Source organism: Hylaeus volcanicus, chromosome 3 (assembly GCF_026283585.1).
Source record: "Hylaeus volcanicus isolate JK05 chromosome 3, UHH_iyHylVolc1.0_haploid, whole genome shotgun sequence".
NCBI classification, from domain to species: Eukaryota; Metazoa; Arthropoda; class Insecta; order Hymenoptera; family Colletidae; genus Hylaeus; species Hylaeus volcanicus.
In genome coordinates, this window is record NC_071978.1 from 10,697,282 (window position 1) to 10,719,834 (window position 22,553).

A 22,553-nucleotide genomic window follows, 5' to 3' on the forward strand; every position below is an offset into this window, starting at 1 on the left:
CATACTGCACTTAGATTTATGTTATAAGTAGATTAGAATAACAGGATATTAACTTACTTTAACTGTATCATGTCCTCGATTCCATTTTGTCCAAGATCCTGCCTCGGTTTCACGCCACTCAAATTAGTGAGGGTGAAGATTTGAGGCTGGAACATAAAATATCCCATTTGTTATTGTCTTAGTTATAATATATAATTGTAAATTCTTCTGAATTTTTCTTGGTGTATAAGGAGAAAGAATATAGAAGAACCTTTAAAGAATAATAAAGTTATTATTCTTTACCACATTATAAAATTACTTCTCAAATAAAATAATTCATAGTTGAAAAATGCAATTTTATTCCATGCATAAAAATAAATTTTGTGAAAGATAATAGATTTCCATCGATCTCGTATTTTTCTTGTCATTTATTTCACAATATTTAATAATAATTTTACGTGATTCGTCGATTAATATTCAATAACACTTTCAAAAGCAACGCTCCCTTTCTCAAACGTAAAATTCAATAAAGTAAACTATCTTTCACACATGTTGCTTCATTCTCATGAACTCCCTAAGTTTCTATTAATCGTGTGCACTCCTAATATCCCCGGACGACTAAAAAATTAGCAGACCACAATCCAAAAACCACTGTCCTAAAAAAATTCGAAAATTTCTCGCACCACATTACATTTTCGTCGATTACGCGCACGCAGAGGTACGTCAAGGGCTCCGGTGACCTCTTCGATTTCGGCCTCAAGGTCGCATCTCTAGGCATCGTCCTCGTGATGGTACCCTGCCTCCTCGAATAGCTGCCAGAGTCGCTTTCCTCGTCTTCTCTCGGATATACGCGAAAGAACTCGCGGGAGGACGTCGACGAGGTCGTCGAGAAGTCCGGCGAGTTATCGAGGAATTCTTTACGCAAGTCGTCGCCATCGTCGTCGAAGCTCAAACCACCAAGAAGCGGCTTTAAGTTCTTCAATACCGATCTCGTCGTTTTGTAATGGCACTCGACGAAGTCTTGCTGCGTCGCGCACAAACACACCTCCTCGTCCTTGAGGTCGAAGACACTTTCTTTCGAGCGTAACCTTGACTTTTGAACAGGAACTTCGTACCACGGCTCTGCCTGGGATTTCCGACACTGGCTTGGCTCGAAACATCTGTCTGGCTCGTGCTGATCAAGATGAAACGTATCGATGCCAGACGAAGCTGGAGATTCTGATGAATTCGCGATGACCCAGTGGGAAGGTACCTCGGAGGAAGCTGTTGATCCTTGGTCAATTATTGGCACGTCGTAGTGAACCGTGTTAGCCATTTTGTGGAATTAGACTGGTGGATCGATGAATTATTTTCTGGTGATTTTAGAGAAATTGTTGTCAGTGATCGATGCTATGAGATGCAACTTGAATTTTTACACTTGTGGACTTTTGAGACCCTACGTCTTAGAGATTCCTGAGCTAATGGGGTCTTCAAGAAACTTCCCAGGTGCCAGGCTCATTAATATTCGTGGACCTGGTTGATACTTTGTGATCCAACTCTCAAGTCGACATCTATTTTTAGATTCATTCGTCAGAGATTGCCTGCGTTAAGTGATTCTAGGTGGAACTTATCAGAGTCTCGTTAATAGTCGTGGACCTGAGTGATGTTTCGTGATCTAGCTATCAGAGCAACTTCTTTTTTTTTAAATCTATATGTATGAAAATTCACTGAGCCATGGAAGAAACCCGCAGAAGTTAGTTGTATTAACAGTCCTAGAATTCATTCGTTGCTTTGTGATCAAGCTCTCACAGTATCTCCTTTATATATTTTTAGATTTATTTGTTAAAAACTCCCCGAGTTAACCGATTTGTTAACAGTCACCTGATTGCTACTTCTTGGTGTAACTTTCAGAATCACTTCTTCTTTTATCTTTAGATCCATTGATCAAAGATTACCATTCATTTTACCCATGAACATGTGTGTATTAAGTGCAATAGCAAAACTGATATATCAATCATTCTTCAAAATATACGAACACGAACTTAAGATTCTCTGGGACAAATGATGTCAGAGGTTGTTCGTTTCAACAGTCACAGACTTGATAAATGCTTCGTGATCTTAATTTTAAATCAGCGTCTTCTATTTTTAGATCCTTTGCTCAGGGATTCTCTGGACTAAAGGATTCCAGAGGAAATTTTCCAGAGGTTAGTCTCGTTAACAATCCTGGACTCGGTCGATGCTTCACGGTTTAACGCTCACGGCAATTTCTTCCATTTCTGTGTCTATGCGTCAGAACATTACAGGAGGAACACTCTAAAGGTTAGCCTTGTTAGCAATCGTGGATTTGGTCGGTGCTTCGTGATCCAACGTTCAGAGGCAAATTCCTCCGTCATTTTTAGATGCATTTCTAAGAGTTTCCGTGGCCCAATGGATTCCAGGAGTAAACTTTCCTGAGGTTGGACTTGTTAACTCGTGCATCCGACTGAGACTTCCTTGTCAGCGTCTTTTTTCCAGCCGCTTTTTGCCTGATTTCCACGACGGTTGCGACCCGATCTCCGCAGAGAGAATGCGCGTTAAAAAAGGAAGATTCGCGCGAATTCACATAAGACGCGAAAGCCACTCATGTGAGACTTAACCGGATACCCGGCTGCCTGAGTTTGCAGTTGCAATTCCATTGGCGTCGCCTCTGCGCGATTGCGGGGAATGCGACTCGCATATCGTTGCACCGGTTCGATTCGCCGTAGTAAACAGAAATCGAACCCGTTAGAGGGTTCTAATGGGCGTCCCAGTCCTTCGTGAAATTGTTGAAAATTTATTAGGAGCTCCTTTCACTGATTCGACGACTGAAAGTCTTCCAAGGTTACGCGGCCTCGTGTATCAACCCTCCGTTGCGTTCATTTTATTTTATGATTTTAGGAAGTAATTAAGTAGTCGTTATTTATGTATTCGTGAATTATTCGAGCGGAACAACGCGTTGGTAAATCCAGGGATCTATTAAACGATCCTTCTCCTTATTAATAGTAGCTGTGGGAAAGTGTCCTGTCCTCGATAGAAAAGAAAAAGTAAAAATGCAAATGGAAATTAAACAGCTGGGATGTTTGGAGCAACTTAAATTTTGGTTATTAAAAAGAAGGATAATAAAATATTATAACGGATTTTACTGAAATATTGATATTTTTAATAATAGTCACACAATGCATTTGATTAATTTAGAATAAATAGGACACTGATTCCTAATGTGTCAATGTTCTTTTAATGTTCCTTTTTGTGTAGTTATCAGTAGCAGTATTTCACGACTTGTTTTATAAAAGGTCTTTTACCACGAGCCTCGGATTCATTTCAGAATCTTACTCTCTCTTACTTCCTTTCCAGGTAGTTGCATGGCTAAAGTATACTTATATTCCTGAATAAAATATACCATGCTAAATAATAAGATTACCCGATAATAAATCCTTTATTTCTACGCCGGTGTGCATCGTCATCTATAATGGGACACCGTTGAACCACACTCTGCTACTAATGCACGACAATGCTTCAAGAAATCGAACATAAGACGTTACTACTACGTAGAAAGTAATCAAATGCTAGAGTCAAGCTTGCGCGACGAAGTTTCATAAAAATAAAACCACGAGCGAATTTGCTAACTAAGCTCGTCAATAAATGTTACGTGACCAATTACACCTAACTCAAAATACATGTCTACATAGATCACAAAGAAATGCAATCATTTAAAAATATCCTACAGTAAATTGCTAAACATTCAATTAATTACTCGTTCTTATACATTATTTTAGTATAATGTCTTCGAGCAAAAATTATTTTCTCAAAATTTGTTGTAGATATATACGACTATTCAACTCTCTTTTTACAAGTGTATTAATAGATATTAGAATAAATAATGAATTAGTAAAAATCACTTAAAAATTATAAATGATAAGTTTATTAGATGAGGTAATAGTGCGTAGATAAAAAATATCCACAGATAAACAAATATAAAAGTCCTAACAACGGAGAGACCTATTGACATAGTAGCACTAATGCCTTAGGTAGTTAAGTAATACATATATACAGTAACGGTGGCTGTTAATGAATTACTCATTAAGACGCGGAAAGTCTTAATGAGACTACCCGTGAGTTCTTCATGCGCATACTATTGTTTCGTCTATAAATTTTATCGTATTATAATTTTGTACAGTTTCTTGATATTAACACATGAATATTACATATTTCTATTTATATTCTAGTATGTCTTTACTAGAACACGGAACGAGGCACAACAATAACATATAATAACATTTACCTTCCTATATATCCTTGATAATAACTTTTGCTAGAAGACATTAACGAGGAAGGAACCATTCTAAATTATATACATTTACTACAAAGTTTTAATGTTGTAATGCTTCTATAATATTTCAAAGTAAAATGAAGTTTACGATAAGTAACGACACAATGAAATCCTTGCATTAAAGTAATAATGTAGTCGAATTTAATAGCTTCGTTAATCGTTTACTATTAATATTCGTGTATGAATATATAATTGAGATTTGAATAATCGTACAAGTTTTTGTTATTATGATTCAGAATTATTTTATACAACGGTACATGTATTTTTTTGTTTATGATAGTAGTTTGTAGCGTGTAATTATTTATCTCCGACTTCAGGTGTCAATTACGAAGCTAATATTAACGTAATACTGACTAATAAATTATAGTTAATAAATTGAAGATAACCCCTCTGACAGTGTTTACATCCTACGTGGAAATATAAACTTATAAACCTCTCGTTAAATTTAAATCAACTCGACACATCAAGTTCTATATCTTCAGGTCTATATTTAACTCTCATAACGGAATCGTAAACGTATGATTAGTTCTAATGAGATATTACGATACATTCCTAAACGGTTTCATGGAATCTTTCAGGAATATTTTAAATCGATCAAATTCTTGCTTGCGAACCAAGTTTGCAGTTACGTCATGAACAGAATTTTAAATTTCTTAAGAGGGTTCATGAATGTTTCGCTATTCAGAAAATATTTAGAATGCAAAAAATATGATCTATTCCATAAAACAATTTTGGTTCGGTTAAGTTTCAATAATATAAATTTGTTTCTAAAGAAATTTCATTAGTTACGACTCATTGAAATGTTCCCCATCGCTGGCAAAATAAATTGCAGTTGGTTGATAAGTAAATAAAATGTATGAACAGTTTCTTGTGAAAAATGAAAGTGATTATACCTAGAAATATAATAGAAAAGTAAGATTCCACTATTGGAAATCATGCGATTTATTAGCCTTTTGAAATCAAGTATTCAATTTACATGGTGAAAATTGTCGTTTATAATAATATAATAATTTAAAAAGAAAAACGTTAACGATATTAAGTTCATTTTACTATGAGCAATGAAGAAACATATTATTTTCATTCAATCAACATTTAAAAATGACACGTTGTCCCAATTAATACCGTTTTAGAAAATCGTGTTTGTTTATGTATGAAAAATAAATAATATCTTATACTTATGGTTAATCAGCTATTCCAGACCGTGTAACCTCCCTTTCGTTTCGCTTTTCGAAGTTCATCTGTGTCATTTCCTCCAGATTACTTGGCGTACATAATTCCGTTACCCGTAATCTGTTCTCGTCCTTTTAATTCGCGATAATCTTAAAGTTCATACCAATTTAACCACGCACAACTTTCACAATTTTTAGCGTTGATAAAATAAATACACAAATTTTGTTTATCCTTTTTATATAAGTCATACTATACAGATAAACACCCGTTCACTACAAAGTACAGCACAAGACTGCTGTTCAACGCTATGCTTATAATTAGTGAGTTTAGACATTATGGCACAGAACCTACGGAATTTCCTAATGATACAAATTTCCCTATTTAATGTGCTTTCAATAATTAAGCAGGCTGATAAAATATGCTGACAAGCACGTATGCTTCTAAGAGGCCATCAAAACTTTTTTATTTGCTATTATTTTTAATTTATCTCTTATAACTAAGTATAACGAAAAATTGTTTTATTCTTTGAAAACGGTCTGGTTTGTCAAGAATATGTTAGGTTGTCCTACAAATTTCTTTCGTTCTATTAATAAGTAATACATACACAATATTTTATGTCTAATGTTACATTATTGAATTGTGTACAATTCATTAAACGAATTTCATTTTGCTCCATTACTGTTACAACATCAACATCTAAGAAATTAGATTATCTATTTATATAAACATTACCGCACAAAATAATTGAGTGCAAATTACAAAAGAAACTTTTGAGACAACCTAATAAAATGTAATTTGATCCTCCCTTTTCTCCTAGAAAACACAAAAATGCTGAACCCCTTCCCTTCCAGCCCTCCATCCATATTTCGTGACAGATAGCTCCTGCCATCTTTGATTTATCGGCGTCAGAAGCGTCAGAATCGACACATCATTCTCGCGGGGACGTGCGTGAAGAGAAGAGTCGCGAATTCGCGAAAGTGAAAGACGGAGAACGCGAAAAACACGGGGACACGATTGTTGCCAATACGATGTCCTTGGAGCTTGAAAGTGCAGGAAGGTGTTGCAAGTAGCCGGCGCGCTGCCGCTTTTCGATATGCACTTTCACGCCGGGATCAACACGTCGCTCCAGTGGAGTAATTTTCCAAGGCATCGCGGACCGGCTTAGCGGAAGTATTTCGCGAACTATGCGTGGTATTCGACTTTCTATCCGGGCCCCGATGCATTTGACTACTTCGTCGGGTGGCCGCAACGGGAATCTTGTTCCCATTCGATAATTGTTTACTTGTCATCCCGCGATCCATCGAATTTGTCTAGATCGAATCGATATATATGTGTTTTATATCAATATAATACAATATAGATATAAAAACGATACTAAATAAAAATAAATAAGTGTAATATCTTAGAAACAATGGTGAAATTTTATAATTTCTCCCCAAATATTTGGAAGATGACGCCTAAGTTCAATTGACAATAATGCGTATCAAAGAAAGAAATACATTAAACGGTGGCCTTTACGAGGGGCTAGAGCTCATTCTTCGACGATCCATCGGTCGATATGAATCTCGCGACCGCGCGTCCGTGTTTCGCGTCCGTCCTATTCTTCCTTGTAGTATCATTTCCTTAGTTATCGTAGCTTGGTATTGCTTGTGGGTACCTTATAGTTTAATCTGGTCAGTTTTAAGGCATGCATGTACGAGTGTCTGTTCTCTATCAAAGAATTATTAATCAATTTCTTTTGTTTGTTCGCAGGTCCTTAAACTTCATTATTTTCATGATACATGTAGATCTGCCTCGGTAAATGAATCAGTTTGTACAGAAAGAAACAAGAAATGCAGTCTGAAAGGTATACAACGAGCCTGTGAATACTGAGAAGTCTTTAACTAATCTCTTTAGACATTGCCATACTACCATTTCCAGAATGACAACTTATTTCTTCCTTTTGCGGAAAAGAAAGGAGGTTCGATAAAGTACCGTTTTCTCTAGACACTGAAATTACACAGCCTTCGATATTGCAAGAATTTGCATTTAATGTGGTCTATTTTAAACAAGTACTTCAGGTTTTTGCTGTGAAAGGTATAGGCAAATTTCCGAAAGAAAAGTAATATGCTTTCATGAGATGAAAAGTCAATCCTATTTGAAGTAATGCTGTCGATACTTATTCAAATAGACTTTTTTTTTATGATGAAACAAATTTAATAACAACTAAGTTCTGCATTGAAATAAGACAATGACAGAAGAAATCAATATCCTGCAAATGAATAATTAAATTGAATGGAATTAAATATAAGAAAGTAATCTTTACTTTACTATTATTTTGTGCTCCAAAAGACAATAAATTAGGGATGATAGAATATGTGATAAAGAGAAACGTACATAAAAAATGTTGATGCTGATGTTGCTAATGAAGTTATTATCTCCGATAGTACTTTGATAACTAAATGCTTTCTGACAACCATACATTAACATAACGTTGCTACATCTTCACTCGAGTGGCTGTAATAAGTACTCACCCAACTATCCCTTCCTGTTATGTCTATGTCAAATTGTCTCAACAAAAAATCAATGGAACATTGAACGTTTACCGACCACTCGCATCGTGCGTCGTCTTAAGGAAATGCAGAATAACCGGTTGTTAGTTGGCCTCGAAGTGGACCCGTATTGTTGACTAGCGCATAGCCTAACACACTTCTATCCTGTTCCTCTATTTCGAGATAATAACACACGGTGTGGTTTCATTGTTAGTTTGTCTATGAGGACGAACGGTAAATATCCGATTCCTATTCAACCAGCGATGAAACGAGCAGTCGAACGTCGATGAAGAGGACGCGTTCGGGTATCGGGCATCATAAGCGAAGACGTACCGCGGAACTTGCGTAACTTATGCGACCGATCGTTTGAATGGCGTGTAATTTACACGCCGTGCGGTGTCCCCTTTCTACTCGTCGTTTGGATTCGAGAGGGGTCATTAGGACACCGGTTTCTCGCGGGAAAGAATAAATTGACTTTCATACCTTGCCAGCGATCACCGCTTGGACAGAGAGGACGTTCGCGGCTCTGTGATACTCCAAAACTTCACCCGGCAACACGTGGCCGACACCAGGATCGAACCACACCAATTCACCCTGAAAAAGAAAGGGTTGGACATAAATACATGGCTAACTTTGGATTTTCATTTCGATTTAACACGATTTGACGGCTAAGCCACCGTGGACGCGTGAAAATTACAGCTGCATTCAACAATTTTTTTATCAAAAACAATTGTCTTAACGAATGATCTGAATACTGGTGTTTTCTATAGATATATTGGATAATAATAAAATAATTTTTATTTAGGTTTTTAAATAAAATAGTGATATTAAAAATATTATACATTTCTACAAAAATTGATATTATAAAAAGTCTGTACGTAATATCTAAATCGAATCTAACGTAAAAGAGTTAACGAAAAACGCTTTAAAAAAGGAATATTTTGTTCTCCACAGGTAACACATAAATGCAGGTTAAGTGTTAATGTAGAGGAATGTGGAGAAAGGCATCTATGCGTAAGACTCATTTATGTAATTTCGTTGGTATTCAATATACCAGGTACATAATAATATTCATGCAATACGTCTAATACATCAATCTTCGTTCGACTGAGTGTAGAATCCTTTCGTCTATTTGTTTTTGCTATAACTTCTCCTGTCTTAAACATTTTAAAAATGTTTTTGTTTCAGTTACAATATCTTTGGAATTGGACTCTGGCAGACATGGAAACCAAAGTGCTCGAATTTTTTTTATGAAAATTTTCACTCATGTGTACCCTATACCTCTAATAATGGAAATATGCCATCTGAGCTGATCAGTAGAATTTTAGAAAAACAACAAATTTTTCCAGAAAAATGAAAATCAGTCAAAACAAACCTTGATCTTATCATTTTTCCTGGTTTCTGTCACTTCTTGGACTTTCTTTACACGGATAATGAACACTATTCATTTTCCTAAAACCCTAACTTCAAAATAAAATAAAAATGTTTGATAAATATTTTTAATTGAAGCAATCGCACCTAAAGTCCATTATGAGATGATCGGCGACCTTGATGATTTTACTCCTAACGATATTAGTAATCAAAGAAAAGATTATATTGCAGTTTGCAGATAAAGAACAGGCAATTCTTCTTTGTTACTTGCTTGGTATCATGTGTACTTGACATCCAAGACTATTATTAGATGAAAGGGGATATTGATCATACTTGATGGCATAAACTCTGGTTCAATAATGATAATATTAGTCAAATGAGGGATTGAATTGCAGTTTATAGTTCGAGAACGGTAGATAGTTAATTTAGGATCTTAATTTGCGTCTAATGTATTATAGAAGCACGTAGAGGAAGATATTTACCAGTAACATTCTTTTCTAATATCTTCATTAGAATTTTATAATCAAATTCATTATAGGTCGATGAAGGATTTTGATGATACTTGGAGGAACAATCTCACATATCCAGTGATGATAAGATTAAACAAAAAAGTGTCGAATAAAAAATGATACTCCTATGAAAGTAATGTGAGAAAACTTTAACCAAAACATTCGATGGAGGACACAAATCATCGACACTATTATGTCATTTATGAGAAAGCATCATTCTAAATGAGGTCACTGTTCGAAATAAAGATGAATTATCGAAAAGAAAACATTATTTTTATAGCTTCATCCACTAATGAGATATTTAACCATTCCAATTTAAACGAAACTCCCTGTACATTACAAGCTCAAAATTTTCGAACGTGTACGTTCACTGCAATTAATTCCTAAATAACAACAACCAATCCAAATCTCCAAGATGGTTTAACCTTTCAAGCATATTCGACAAAACACCTAAATATCGACATTCACTGCACGCAAGTCAGCACTGATCTATCAAACAACATGAACATCTAGATCACCCAAACAATAGATCACAGATCAATACCTCCCACCACGGATTTTTCTATCAGACCACATTGCATCAATGCTAACCGTTTTCACATTCCACGACGGATAGGACGGCGCACTCTCGACCTTCGTTGCATCATTACTCGACGTGTGCACTTTTCTCTTCCCTGTGCAGAATCCAAAAATCGAGGACGTCGTCACAGGTGAATTCGAGCGACTGTTCGCCTCGTTATACGCTTTTACGTTCCTGGCAGCGGACTTCTTCACGTAGTTCGATCTCTCCTTGCTCTGTTTCGTCGAGATTCCAGTTTCCTTGGACAGTTTCCTGTAACACTCGGTCTCTGGCGGCTTCTCGGTTGAACACTTTCTCGAACTTTTCACATAACTTGGAAGAGTGGTCGCGAGCCTGGTCACCGCGCCGATATCGCGATTACTTGGGCGAAAGTTCTCGATCAGTCTGCTCTGCGACTTCGACCTTTGCTTGGTCGACTCCATGGATTTACCCCAAACGCCGTTATGTCGATGATCGAACGTATTCGATCCGACCACCGTTGACAAACCATTCGTATCCTTCAACCGATGTGCATCGCCATCGCCATTGCTTCCGTATACCTCGGAGTCCTTGCTCCGATACGATTGACTTTCTGACTGATATTCTGACGGAACGTCGGCAGAGTCTTCGGTCCTTGAACTGTTCTGGTCCTCGTAGGCGTTCGCATCCTTCACCTTGTCAATGATCCTTCTACGCGACATCGTCCGTTGACCAGCGTCTATTGCCTCGAGCTTGCCCGATTCCTTCGAATCAGCCTTGTTATTATGACTTCGAAAGCCTTTAGGCGTTCTGTCCGACACCTTGGTGAAGATAGCATTTCGTTGAGGATTCGTTCTCATGTCAACGTGAGGTAGAGTTGCCAAGTGATAAGGCGCGTCAGAAACGGGATCTCGAAGGTGCCTGGTGGTCGGTTTGAACTCGACATCCACGGCTCTCTCTCTGAAATGCTGATGACCCGACTTGGAGTACCTGGAGAGGCTGTTCAAAGAGGACGCAGACCCTCTGAGGGTCCCAGCGTTGGCTGGCAGCGAAGTTTTCCTCCTGCGTATCCTTCCGTAGACTGGAGGCTCCTTCTTCACCGCATCTTTAGCTAGCCTAGGCTGGCTAGTCCACTCCTCCACTACCCGGGGTGTCCTCGATGCGTGAACAATCTTGGGCAAGGTCGACGGTCTCGGCACAAGGCCGCTGTTAATGTCCTGCAGCTTGGTAGTGACTGTCAGGAAATCGCAGGCCGACCTGGACTCTCTCTCATCCTCCTTGCCCCACCTAGTGCTCCTCGGCCTCGGGACGTTCCTCGGGAAACTGCATGAGCTGCCACCTTTCGCCTCTGAACTTTCTAGCTTCCCGTTCCAATGACTCCTACCACGAGCCACAGCAACCGGACCGTCTACACTGGCACGTCTGCGCAATATGTCCTGCCTCGAGATCTTCCTGAATGCCTGTGAAGGATGGGTAATATTTTCCGAATCCCCGTGCGATCTTCTGGCTATCGAGGGCAGGGTTCTGGGTCTTTCGCGTTGGTCTTTGTCCACATCCACCGTCCGTTTCCATTGATGACCCATGGTGTCGGCATATTTCGAGGTAGACTCTCTGTCTTCCTTCTCTATGCTGTACTTTCTGAGGATTTCTTTCCGCGAGACTGCCACGTCTCGAGGAATCGTGTAAAATATTTCTTGATGAGGATGCCTTCCACCCCTTGGATCGATTTCTGTCGCGTTTCTGGCGTCCGAGTGCCTCGCGCGACCGGAAGTGTGATACCTCTTAGAGCGTTCCGTCGATCCGCTGGAATTTGGAGCGGAATTTGTATCTGGGTCTGGGCCAGCGGAATTATGCAATGCGCGTCGAACGGATAACGGTTCCACGTCGGCGTAGAAAGCTTCCGAGCGCGTGTTTCGTGAGGAAAACCGATTCTTCGAGGTCGACGATCGCGTAGACCTGCGCTCCGGCTTCTTGTTGCACGCTACCGCGGACTCCATGTTGCGCGCATCGGTCAACGCTCGATTTTAATCTGCATTGTCGATTTTTACGCTGACTACGCCGGGTTGCGTCAGATGTTGCGCGTCAGGTTACTTGATTCGGATGACATGGCGTCTTGCATTGACACCTGTTGAGAGTCATTCAGGTATGAATATTAGGCAACGAGAGTTGGAAATTTACTTTTTGGCATGGTATCTTGCGCCAACACTTGTCAAAAGTTATTCAGGTGCGAATTGTAGAGAATACAAATACACTCGATCTAACTAATCTTCCGGATTTACTTTCCTGAATGATTTTCTAAATTCTGGCCCCACTTGCATAAGATTACCATTGCAATCAGAATCGTAAAAGTTTCTCGATTCCAATGATATATCTTGCATCGACATCCGAAGATAGTCACTCAGGTGTTGCTCTCCCAAACCTAGGAGAATGAAATTTAAAAATGCACTCAACCTAAACACCACTCTATCAGATTTCCATTTTTGTCCGAAATTTGAAAAATCTAAAGTCAGTATCCCCTCCGCAGCCACTCACTCTTCCACTTCCCGTTCACCCTAACCGATGGCGATTCGCGGAACGCTCGCCATAGGTAAACACCTCGTTAAAACCCGCGATTAGGAATTCCACAGCACAACGGAATGTACTGTTGAAGTTTTAAGCACTGCACTAACGGGAACGCCAATTAAATCACAAACAAACCACGGTGCGCGTAATTCAGCAAAACTAGCGTCGTTTTCAGCGAGCGTCGGTTCCGTTTAACATCAATTAACACCGAGTACCGGGAATTCGCGTGAACCTGACATTGTTGCTCGAATGGTACGAGTTTTGCCAGAGACCAGTTTCCTGTCCGACGAGAAACCGAGTCTCGGTGTCACCTTTGGCTATCACGATCCGGTCGAAAACATTTTTCAACGGGCTCTTATCGCACAACTTTCGTTCACTACCTGCTAGAAACTAGAGCAGCCGGGAATTTTCCCTAAATTCGAATCCTGTTTCGCTGACGATTCGAATTTCGAACGGACTCGAGCCGTACTCCGCGCGCTACGTCTCTTCGCGTGGTCACAGGCTGCAAAGTACTTCGAGGTTCAAGGTTAACGCGCACCAGACACCTCTCATCCGGTCATCGATGCTCTTTCTATTTGCAGAAAGCCCGCGCAAACACGACTCGGCTCGTAAAGTCGTCGATGAAGACGAGAGAAGACCTCCTCTAGTCGAATCCATGTGTCAGTGACCTCTGCTTTCATTCTGTGCCGGCGACACGACGTTGATCCTAGCCTTTTCTTGGAACGGACACTCCTTCGAGTAACCGTGCATCCTTGTAGCTCTCTATCTTTTCAAATCGGCGAAGATTTCACCGACCAAGGACGGGATGACAGCTGCGAAGGGTCATCAATCTTCGCGGGAACATGCTCTGTTTAAACGTCCAGCAATTATCGAACGACAGGAGCACGCCTTAGTTGGGAATCGGCTCACGATCGGTCGAGATTTGAGACAATCGTCCGACGCGACACTGCTACGCATTTTAAATTCGGTTTAAAGGAGTTAGGAGGTCGCCGAGACGGTTTACTATCCGGCACATTGGGTCACCAGGCTCGAAAAATCCGTGCTGGTCGCCTCGAATTCGTTAACGGTCTTTCATAAAACGTTTCGGGAATACGATCGCGCTGTCGGATTCCTGGGGTCCTTTCTACGTCTGTTTCTTTGAATTTAATCCTTCGAGTCACTCGGTTTAGGTTTCGTTTCTTTGGGACTCCAAGTGTCAATAAAATGATTGCCGGTAAAGCAAAAGTGACCCGATTCTCAAATCTCAAAATAGAGATTTCAATTCGAAGTCAATCTAATTGTAAGCTTAGCATTCGTGGCAGTAGAATACTAAGAAAGCATTTCGAGTTGCTGGTAGTGCAATGATTAAGCGACGCTTGTTCGTTCGATCGCTCAATGGCTCTCTGTGTTTTGCTCAGTTCGGTTGCTAGACAATCTCTTTGTCTTCGCGAGAACCTGAATTTCTTCGAACATTTCGAATGTTTCATCGAGAATTTCAATTCGCGGGTCTTTAGGCGTGCGTGTTCTTACGCTTATCGGTCACCAGAGAAACTTCTTGTCCTTGCGGTAACCTGGATTCTGCTGTTTCCTTTTTAAAGAATATTACAGTTCCGACGAGAATTTGCATTCTAAGGTTTCCAGCAGCCTCGGGTGTTTTCTGTTCGCGTGGTGAATTCTTCAACGACTGTCCTCTCCTTCTCCGCGTAGCTTCTCCCGATCTCGTTGTCCTTCGACTCGTTTCGCAAGCTGCTTTCACGCATAAACGTGTCCTCGCGTGTTCGACAATAAACACTACAAAATATCGCCACGCCGCACGTGGGAGCCAACGAAGGTGGACTCGACGAAAAATCCCGTTTACGACGAGAGACGTCGGGTTTCCGTGAGTCCGTGCCACTTCTACGGAAAACCGAAACCAGGTCAGGCGGAAATTCGGACGGGCACGTTCCAAACGACAGAAGGACGCGTAGACGAATTACAGGTGCGACGAAAATCGGCACGTAACAAAAAAAAAAGGCAGTTGGCTGCCATCGACGTGGAGGAATCGAGTTCCGCGATCCGGACGCGAGGATGTTCGATGCAACACTGGAAGTTATACGCCTCCTCTCCGCAACAATTGCTACGTGCTCACAGTGGCGTACCTATTTTTTAATTAAGGTGATAGCTAATTGGTCGCTGCACCACGTTGCCTGGAAATCGACCCTCGAGCTTCCCCTTTTCGTTTCTTTCGTTGTTATTGACGTTTGTCGATTATACGAACGCGTGGATCCACAGAACAAGCACGAGTGTCGCGAAACGAAGACGTTCCAACGAACGATTCGACCGCTTTCCATGGAAAACGTGAAACGAGAGTTGCTGGCGCCAGTGGATCGAAGTGCTTTGGGGTGGAACCAAGCGTGCCTCTCTTCTTATATAAATTACGCGCTAAATACGCGTACGACTACGTGGAGCTAGGCTGTATATAGGCTGCGGCCGCCGACGAACGGGAAGCGATTCTCTAACTAGCCACCGTGGCGAGTTGCAGAAGAGGCCACCGCTGTCGATGGTAAAAAGCGATTGCACTCGCAGAACCGTTTGAACCGCCTTCAGACGAGTCTGCCGGGACTGATCGGGATCGGGCAATTGTTTCGCCATGGATTGCATCGTTCCTTGATTTTTTTTAAATAGATGTAACAATAAAAGGGGTTGGTATTTGTAGGCTCCGCGAATGCTGGAATTATACGTTGTTTTTATTGATCTGCGCGGTGCACAGTGGTCTGAATCCTAGGGAAGTTGAGCAAACCTTGAAGAAGTGTTTGGATTTAAATGTATGTTTATACAGTCAGTCCCATAAGTATTCGTATTCTCTATTTCTATTGAAGAAATTTGTCTAATTTAAATGACAGGCTGCATGCATCCAAATGAATTTTCTATTATAAATATGTACATGAATAAACTTCACACATGTATATATTTACAATTACAAATTTATTTTGAAACATGAAGCATCCATTTAAATTAGATCGAAATTCATTTAAAGAAACTCGAAATGTAAAATTGTTTAAATATTCATTGCATTACGTGTACTGGAAAGTCTAGTAAAATCATGTTTGGGGAAGCAAGATTATTTTGATATAAATTTGATTGCAACACGTAACCGTAGTAAATGTTTGCAACCGTTTCCCAGTCTCAAAGAGATTCGTTCTCACTTTTACTCGAGTCAGTATTACGCGGGCCCAATCACGAGTAATGAGCTCGAGAATAATTGAGGAAGACATCGTCGCCGGGTAAAGTAACTGGCATTACAGAAAATTGAAGTAATATAAGGCACGTCGCTTCAAGCTTCGATAATTAATGCGCCACATTTCCTTTTGTGATAATTGGAAATAGTACGGGTTATCACGGATTTCGCAAATTCTTCCTCTAATACAGTGGTTCTCAAGTTGGTGTACAGCGCTGCATAATTTATCATTCGCATGAAACGGTACTGTTAAGAACCGCTTGTAGTTTTCTGCGGTGAAGCATTGTGTCCAATTACGATTTCACACGAGTGAATAGATCACACGCGACTGTTCATTAAATAATTGACCTTCGTTTGTTCCGTAACTGAAACCTTTGAAAGTTAACGCACGGTCGAACAATTAACGACGGTGAGTTTTGTATTTGTTGCAGCTTTCTACAATCGTCAAAACAAATCATCCTCAAAGATTTCCGTGTGAAGTGAATTGAAAAATTACTAAATGTACTTTAAATCATAGCTGAAACATTCCTAAATATAAAAAAAAGATTACATAAATTCTTCTCTGTACAAAAAAATATCACGAAAAACACTTAATACTTTGCCTCCTATAGCTGTTTCCCTTCTTAATACGAAAGCCTTCAGGTTCGATTTTCTGCAATAATCGAGGCCTTATTGAGTCTACAATAATTTTAACTAAAGTTTAAATGAAATGGTTAATAACCTGTCTAATTGTCATGTGATAGTTTAATTAAATATTACATTAGCGATTTTTTCTTTCCTCTGGTTCTGTCGGTACGAAAGCGTGCCAGATTTTACGCAACGATTTTTTATACTTTTTCCAGCTATCCCTGGAGCAGCGAAGCGCAAAGGAAAATAGTAAATGCGGCATGCACGGCGAATAGAGCGCGATTAGGTCGCCGGACGAAACAGCGCGAAGCGCAGAAGCATTCGAAAGTGGCTGACTTGCGCGACGACGCAATTGCGTGTGCACAGATCATTGACTCCGACCACGCAACAATCCCTGGAACAATCCTGACCACGTAAACATTGTGCAACGACACATTAACCTCTGTAAAAGCTTCATTGTACGATAATGAAGATATTCCCAAGAAATTTTCAATCATTTGCGGTCCAAATGTTCCTGCAGAATTCATTGAAGTATTATTAATAATTATTAATGATTATTAATCTTTTGCACTTGAAAAATGTGCTGGAAATGTGCTAAAATATTAGCCCAATGGATTTCAAGAATATTCAAAACTGTTTATGAATACGGCAGGATTCTAACTATGCAAATATTATTATGACATATTAATCTCTGTGAAAGCTTGATCGTATGACAATGAAAATATTCCCAAGAAATGTCAAATAACTCACGGTTCAAATGAGCCTGAAGCACTCTTTGAAACAAACACTCTCTGCATTCCATACATTTTTAAAAATGTTTTTTAATACGGTAGAACTGTTACCACGTAAACATTATGCAATATTTTTATTATGGACAATAATAAAAATATTCCTAAACATTGGTAACAATTTGTAAATCAATTGTGCTTAAAGAACTCATTGAAATTAATTGAACTCCCTTATATTCCAAGAATTGATTTTAATACAAAGTGACTGCAAGGCAATTTTGTGGTATCATCTCTGAAATCTAAAAGTGTTCTTTTTCTGACAAAAATGTGTGAATGCATACTATTTAAATTCCATTCATTAATCTTATGAATTGAGTTTGCGTTGCCATTAATGCCACTCGAACTGGCTTGTGATTTTACGTGCATACGTCGTCGTAGCGGCGCCAGTGGAGTGTAAAAGGTTAAAAACCATTCGGTGTCAAGTTTGCCAGCGTTTGCAACGGAAACGTTTCTGGGGCGTATAAATGAATATTTATACAGAATGTGTTAGCATAGCTTTAAAAATGATTTAATTTCGTATAAAAATGAAAGAATACTTTAATACTTTGATAATTTATCTAAGAGTGTAGGATTTCGGTTATTCGAGCGGCACAAAATGTTTTTTATTTCAGGAGATTGAATAATTAATTTTAATAAAAATAAATAATCTTCCTGTTCGATGTTAATAAATATAAACAAATATTGCAGCAGGTAATACCATTTCTGTGGACCATTGTCACAGATTGGTACGCGTGTAAGGGGAACATTATGGAAGCGACAAATTTGTATCAACGATGAAAGAGTAGGTAAGATTATTTATTACTCACCTTTTGCCACTCGGCGTACATCTTGAGATAGCGTTAGAGTCCCGTTCGAAGAGAATGAGCTACCCTCATTTTGCACCGCGGATTAGATTGTTGTTCCTTGGTTCCTGTAAAAGAATCGACACTATTATTAATTTGCTAATAGAAATAAATTTCGAAAAATACAAAAAGGAAATTATCCAAAAATAAATATTGATTATATTCCCCCGAAGAATTGATTGATGTTTGCAATTGATTGAATGCTCTCCCCTTAAATGATAATTAGTAATAAAGAAAGTCAGTCGCACTATAATTTATGTTTCAGCTTAATGGTCACGGACCTAATATCGCGTAATAATTCACTCAAGACACAAATCGGATCACGAACGATCGGGTCGACATCACGATCTTTGCAGGCTTCGTGATCGGAAAGAGTGAATCGCGACGTCTAACCGGAAGCAACGTGCAACGTCTGATTTGACTTCCGGTGTTAACGACATCCTACGCACGACAAAGACAGTTCCACAGGAAAAGTTCGATCGAAGTTCAAAACTAAATCTTTCATTCAAGATGGATTCTGAGATGCGAGGAAAAAATAAAATTATTTGTCGTTTGACACTGTTTACCAAAGGAATATTTATGTTACCCAAAGATGGTGTAAGGCTTACTCTGTAAGGTCATAGAATCAAATGGCTTTTGCATTATTCGTTAGGTAAGTTCCAAATAAAATTTAATACCCCAACGATAAGATACGAACCGATTTATTACACAACCCAATAAAAGCACCGCGTTATACAAGGTTTACCTGCGCTGTTCGCGTGGAGAGCCTTTGATACCGATCGCGCGGCGTTTCGGAAATACCGGAAGTGTCGCAAAATGTTCTGTATTTTGCTCGAAGAAACGATGCCTCGCCTCGGTTAATTGAGGTATCACATTGCGTTCGTCTGATTCACGTTTCCTTGCCGCAGAACGGATCAACGAGACGCGGAAAACGAAAAATTCCTGGCGCTCGAGCGACGCGGTTGGAAAACGATACGGCCATTGAAATCGACTGGTTCGCGTTCCTAGAATACCAGAACTGTCGCGAGTAAACGCTCCTTCGGTTAGAGAGATGAAGGAACGGCGATCGTTGCTCTCTTTCCTGGAGCGCCGCTGATCGTGAACGATCAGCAACCTTTGCTGCTGGCTTATTGCCCGAGAGAAAGTGGGAGAAAAGTTTAACCCGCGATGCGTAAAATTTTGATACGCTTATAGAATATTTCAGCGTTCAAGTTTCCCCGTGTATCCGATACTTTCATATTTCGCGAGGAGATATTCAGGATACTTTAAGACAACTAGCCAGAATCTTTCATTCAGAACGTTTGACAACGTATATAATTCTAGAATGGACCAACGAAGCATAGACCGATGTAAAAATAACAGGACTTTTAGGAAATGCACTTTAATGAATGGCATACGGCGCCATTTTGGTCTCTAACCTTTTTACAAACATTATATAAAAGCAAACATGTACTTACATACATGCACGTGTACCTTTGAATCGAAAGAGTATTCTTCGTGCATCTCAGATAATTTCTAATTCAATGAATGTAATTAATCGTTAAATTTTAAACAATATATGCGTACATATACGCGATTGCGTGTACCTTGTGTTCGAATTATTTTAAATATGGCAGTATGAGAGTGAGCACTAGAATTAATATATTGTTGTTATTCATACACATTTCTATGTGGAATAATAATTATACTATATATAATATTAATATAATGAATATAATCATTGTTTCCAAATAAATGTTTCATTATAAATATGAAAAATTTATTTGGAACCATCAAACTTATCATTTCATTTAGACTTTCTTCAATAAACAAAGGGTACGAATATTTATGGGACTGACTGTATGTAGAACACACGTATTTATATTTCTAGTGCGCACATACTGGTGCATACATCATCCTCAATTAAAAAGTTACAATATGCACCTACGAAAATTCTATTAATTATACTGATATTTATCTGCAATGTATGGTGCAAAATTCTGTGAAACCAGTACAAAGACATGAGCTTCCGCAACAACACAAGACTGTAACCTAACTATCCCAAAACCATTTTTCTTTGACGAACCGTTATAAACATTTCAATGTCACCGTAAACGCGACGCGCCCATTGTAGGAGTCGGCCCAACCAATCTTCCCTATTACCCGCAGTCAATGGGACGTGTTTAAGGATAAGAAGTCGCGAAAGGATAGGGAACAATCGATGGTGTCGAAAGGCCAAATTGCCATAGCCATTGTTCCGTCGTCTCGTTTCAACTACGCCTCTTCTATTCCGGTGCGAACACACCGCGAACAACAGTGTTTGTACACGAACGCAGCCGACTTACCGAGGGTGACTAACCAAATTAGCATAAGATTGCGAAATACATTCCATCGTGAGCACAGCAGAAGGACGCCAGTAGGTACTTTTACTCGAGGATTTATCCGTGTGATCGATGCTCGCAGGCGTGTACACCTCTATCTGGTTGCTGAGAGCGGAGAATGAATCATCTCACCGTCGTGATATTTGAGCGTTTCCTCCGTTCGAGAAGTGAATAATAGTGGGACCTTGATTGTTGCGAGAAAATAGGACCGTGAATTCTTGCGATGATCGAGGTAATGAAGCCAACAAGAAGGGACACCCTTGGAGCCCCTCAATTGCAGTCATAATTACGAAAGGATGAGTCTATATTTACTTAACAAATAAACCTGAGAATATTGTGGTTCATGTTAGTAAATAATAAGAGTCAATTGTACATTCTAGTATAGTGACTATAAGTGACTACATTATTCCAGTTACGAAACACCATGTATAAAGGTATTTGCACATGATAACCGTTCTATTCTGTCCTCAATTTTTTTATACAATATTGTACATATAAATGTCCATTTTTCTCAATGCTAAGAAAAGGTCTTGGTTCACTCGTTAGGTATGTCTTCAGTACCTATGTTTGGAACTATCATTTATTTCTCTGCTCCAGTTTCACTGGTTGTGGAGTGACTATTGTGCCCATTTATGTCCATATTGAGATGAATTTGTGTTGCGTACAATAATCGAGGGACCACTAAAGCGATTTCAACAAAAATTGATCCAATGTTTCATGTTTACACTTCCTTTCATTTTTAATCAACCTGACGTGATGAGTATAGAATACATATAATAAATAAATATGTAACATATTAATAAATATAGTTATGAATATATACATACATACATACGTATATATATATTTTCATATACACATATTCATTTATTTATTATTAATACATACATTTGTGCATATGTTTATAAATACCTCGATTCTCATAATAGCACCAGAAATTTAAGTAAAACTGTGCTCGTAACGCAAACACTGACCAGTACAAATTTAATTTTCACTTGTACCGTTTTGCTTTGACAAGACGAGCGAAAGCTGCTGCAAATCGTGGAAGAAAACTACCGACGTTTTTTCAAAGTTCGTGATTTCACGGCATTAGAATGAAAAGGTCTTTAGGAGGAACAGTAGGCGCGTCCCAGAAAATGATACGGAATTACAGCGACAAATCGTCATTGCTAGTACGATACGGTGAAATAAGTTTTCAGGGCACCGAATAAATTGCCTTCCGTTTCGTTGAAATGGATAATTTGCTCCTGTCAAATCGTTCAGCAAGACAAATTGTGCGTCGCAACACTTGAAACGCCGCGGAATAAGAGGAAAGAAAAATGTACCGTCGTTCGTTACAACATTGTTTCGCGGTAGCCGCTCGTTATTATTACGCGTTTCGTACGATGGCGTATCCCTCTTCCTTCGTTGAAATGTTTCGTCGGTTAATCTGCATAAGTTCCGATGACAAGCAGTTCCTCTTGCGGAGGTATGATTTACATGCTCCGCTAACGAGTATAACGCACATCGAATATCGATGTAAACTGAACAAGTTTATCTTTGAAGGAAAGGAATATGTATTACGTTTCATGTGTAGATTTTCAGGATCTCAACCGCGGAACTCATTCAGGAATTCTTTCGATGGAGAAAACGGATCTTCGAGTTGACATCGTGGTAGTTTTTATGGGAGGATTAATTCAGGAATTTGGGCTTCCTGATACAGAGATATTTATTATAATGTTCAGGACTTTATTATGGATGGTTTCCTGTTATA

The 22,553-nt window shown here is 39.2% G+C and overlaps 1 protein-coding gene across 3 annotated transcripts in view; it reads right to left on the minus strand.

Moving 5' to 3' along the window:
- LOC128873101 (unconventional myosin-XV) overlaps positions 1-22,553 on the minus strand; it is an 88,316-nt gene that overhangs the window by 59,973 nt on the left and 5,790 nt on the right. For all 3 annotated transcript variants that reach the window (XM_054116390.1, XM_054116389.1, XM_054116391.1), the window contains exons 2-4: positions 18,405-18,508; positions 8,491-8,601; positions 58-146 (exon numbers count right to left, since the gene is read on the minus strand). In XM_054116390.1, the coding sequence (XP_053972365.1) occupies positions 58-146; positions 8,491-8,601; positions 18,405-18,425 (221 nt within the window). In that variant the 5' untranslated portion in view covers positions 18,426-18,508. The remainder of the gene's footprint in view (positions 1-57; positions 147-8,490; positions 8,602-18,404; positions 18,509-22,553) is intronic.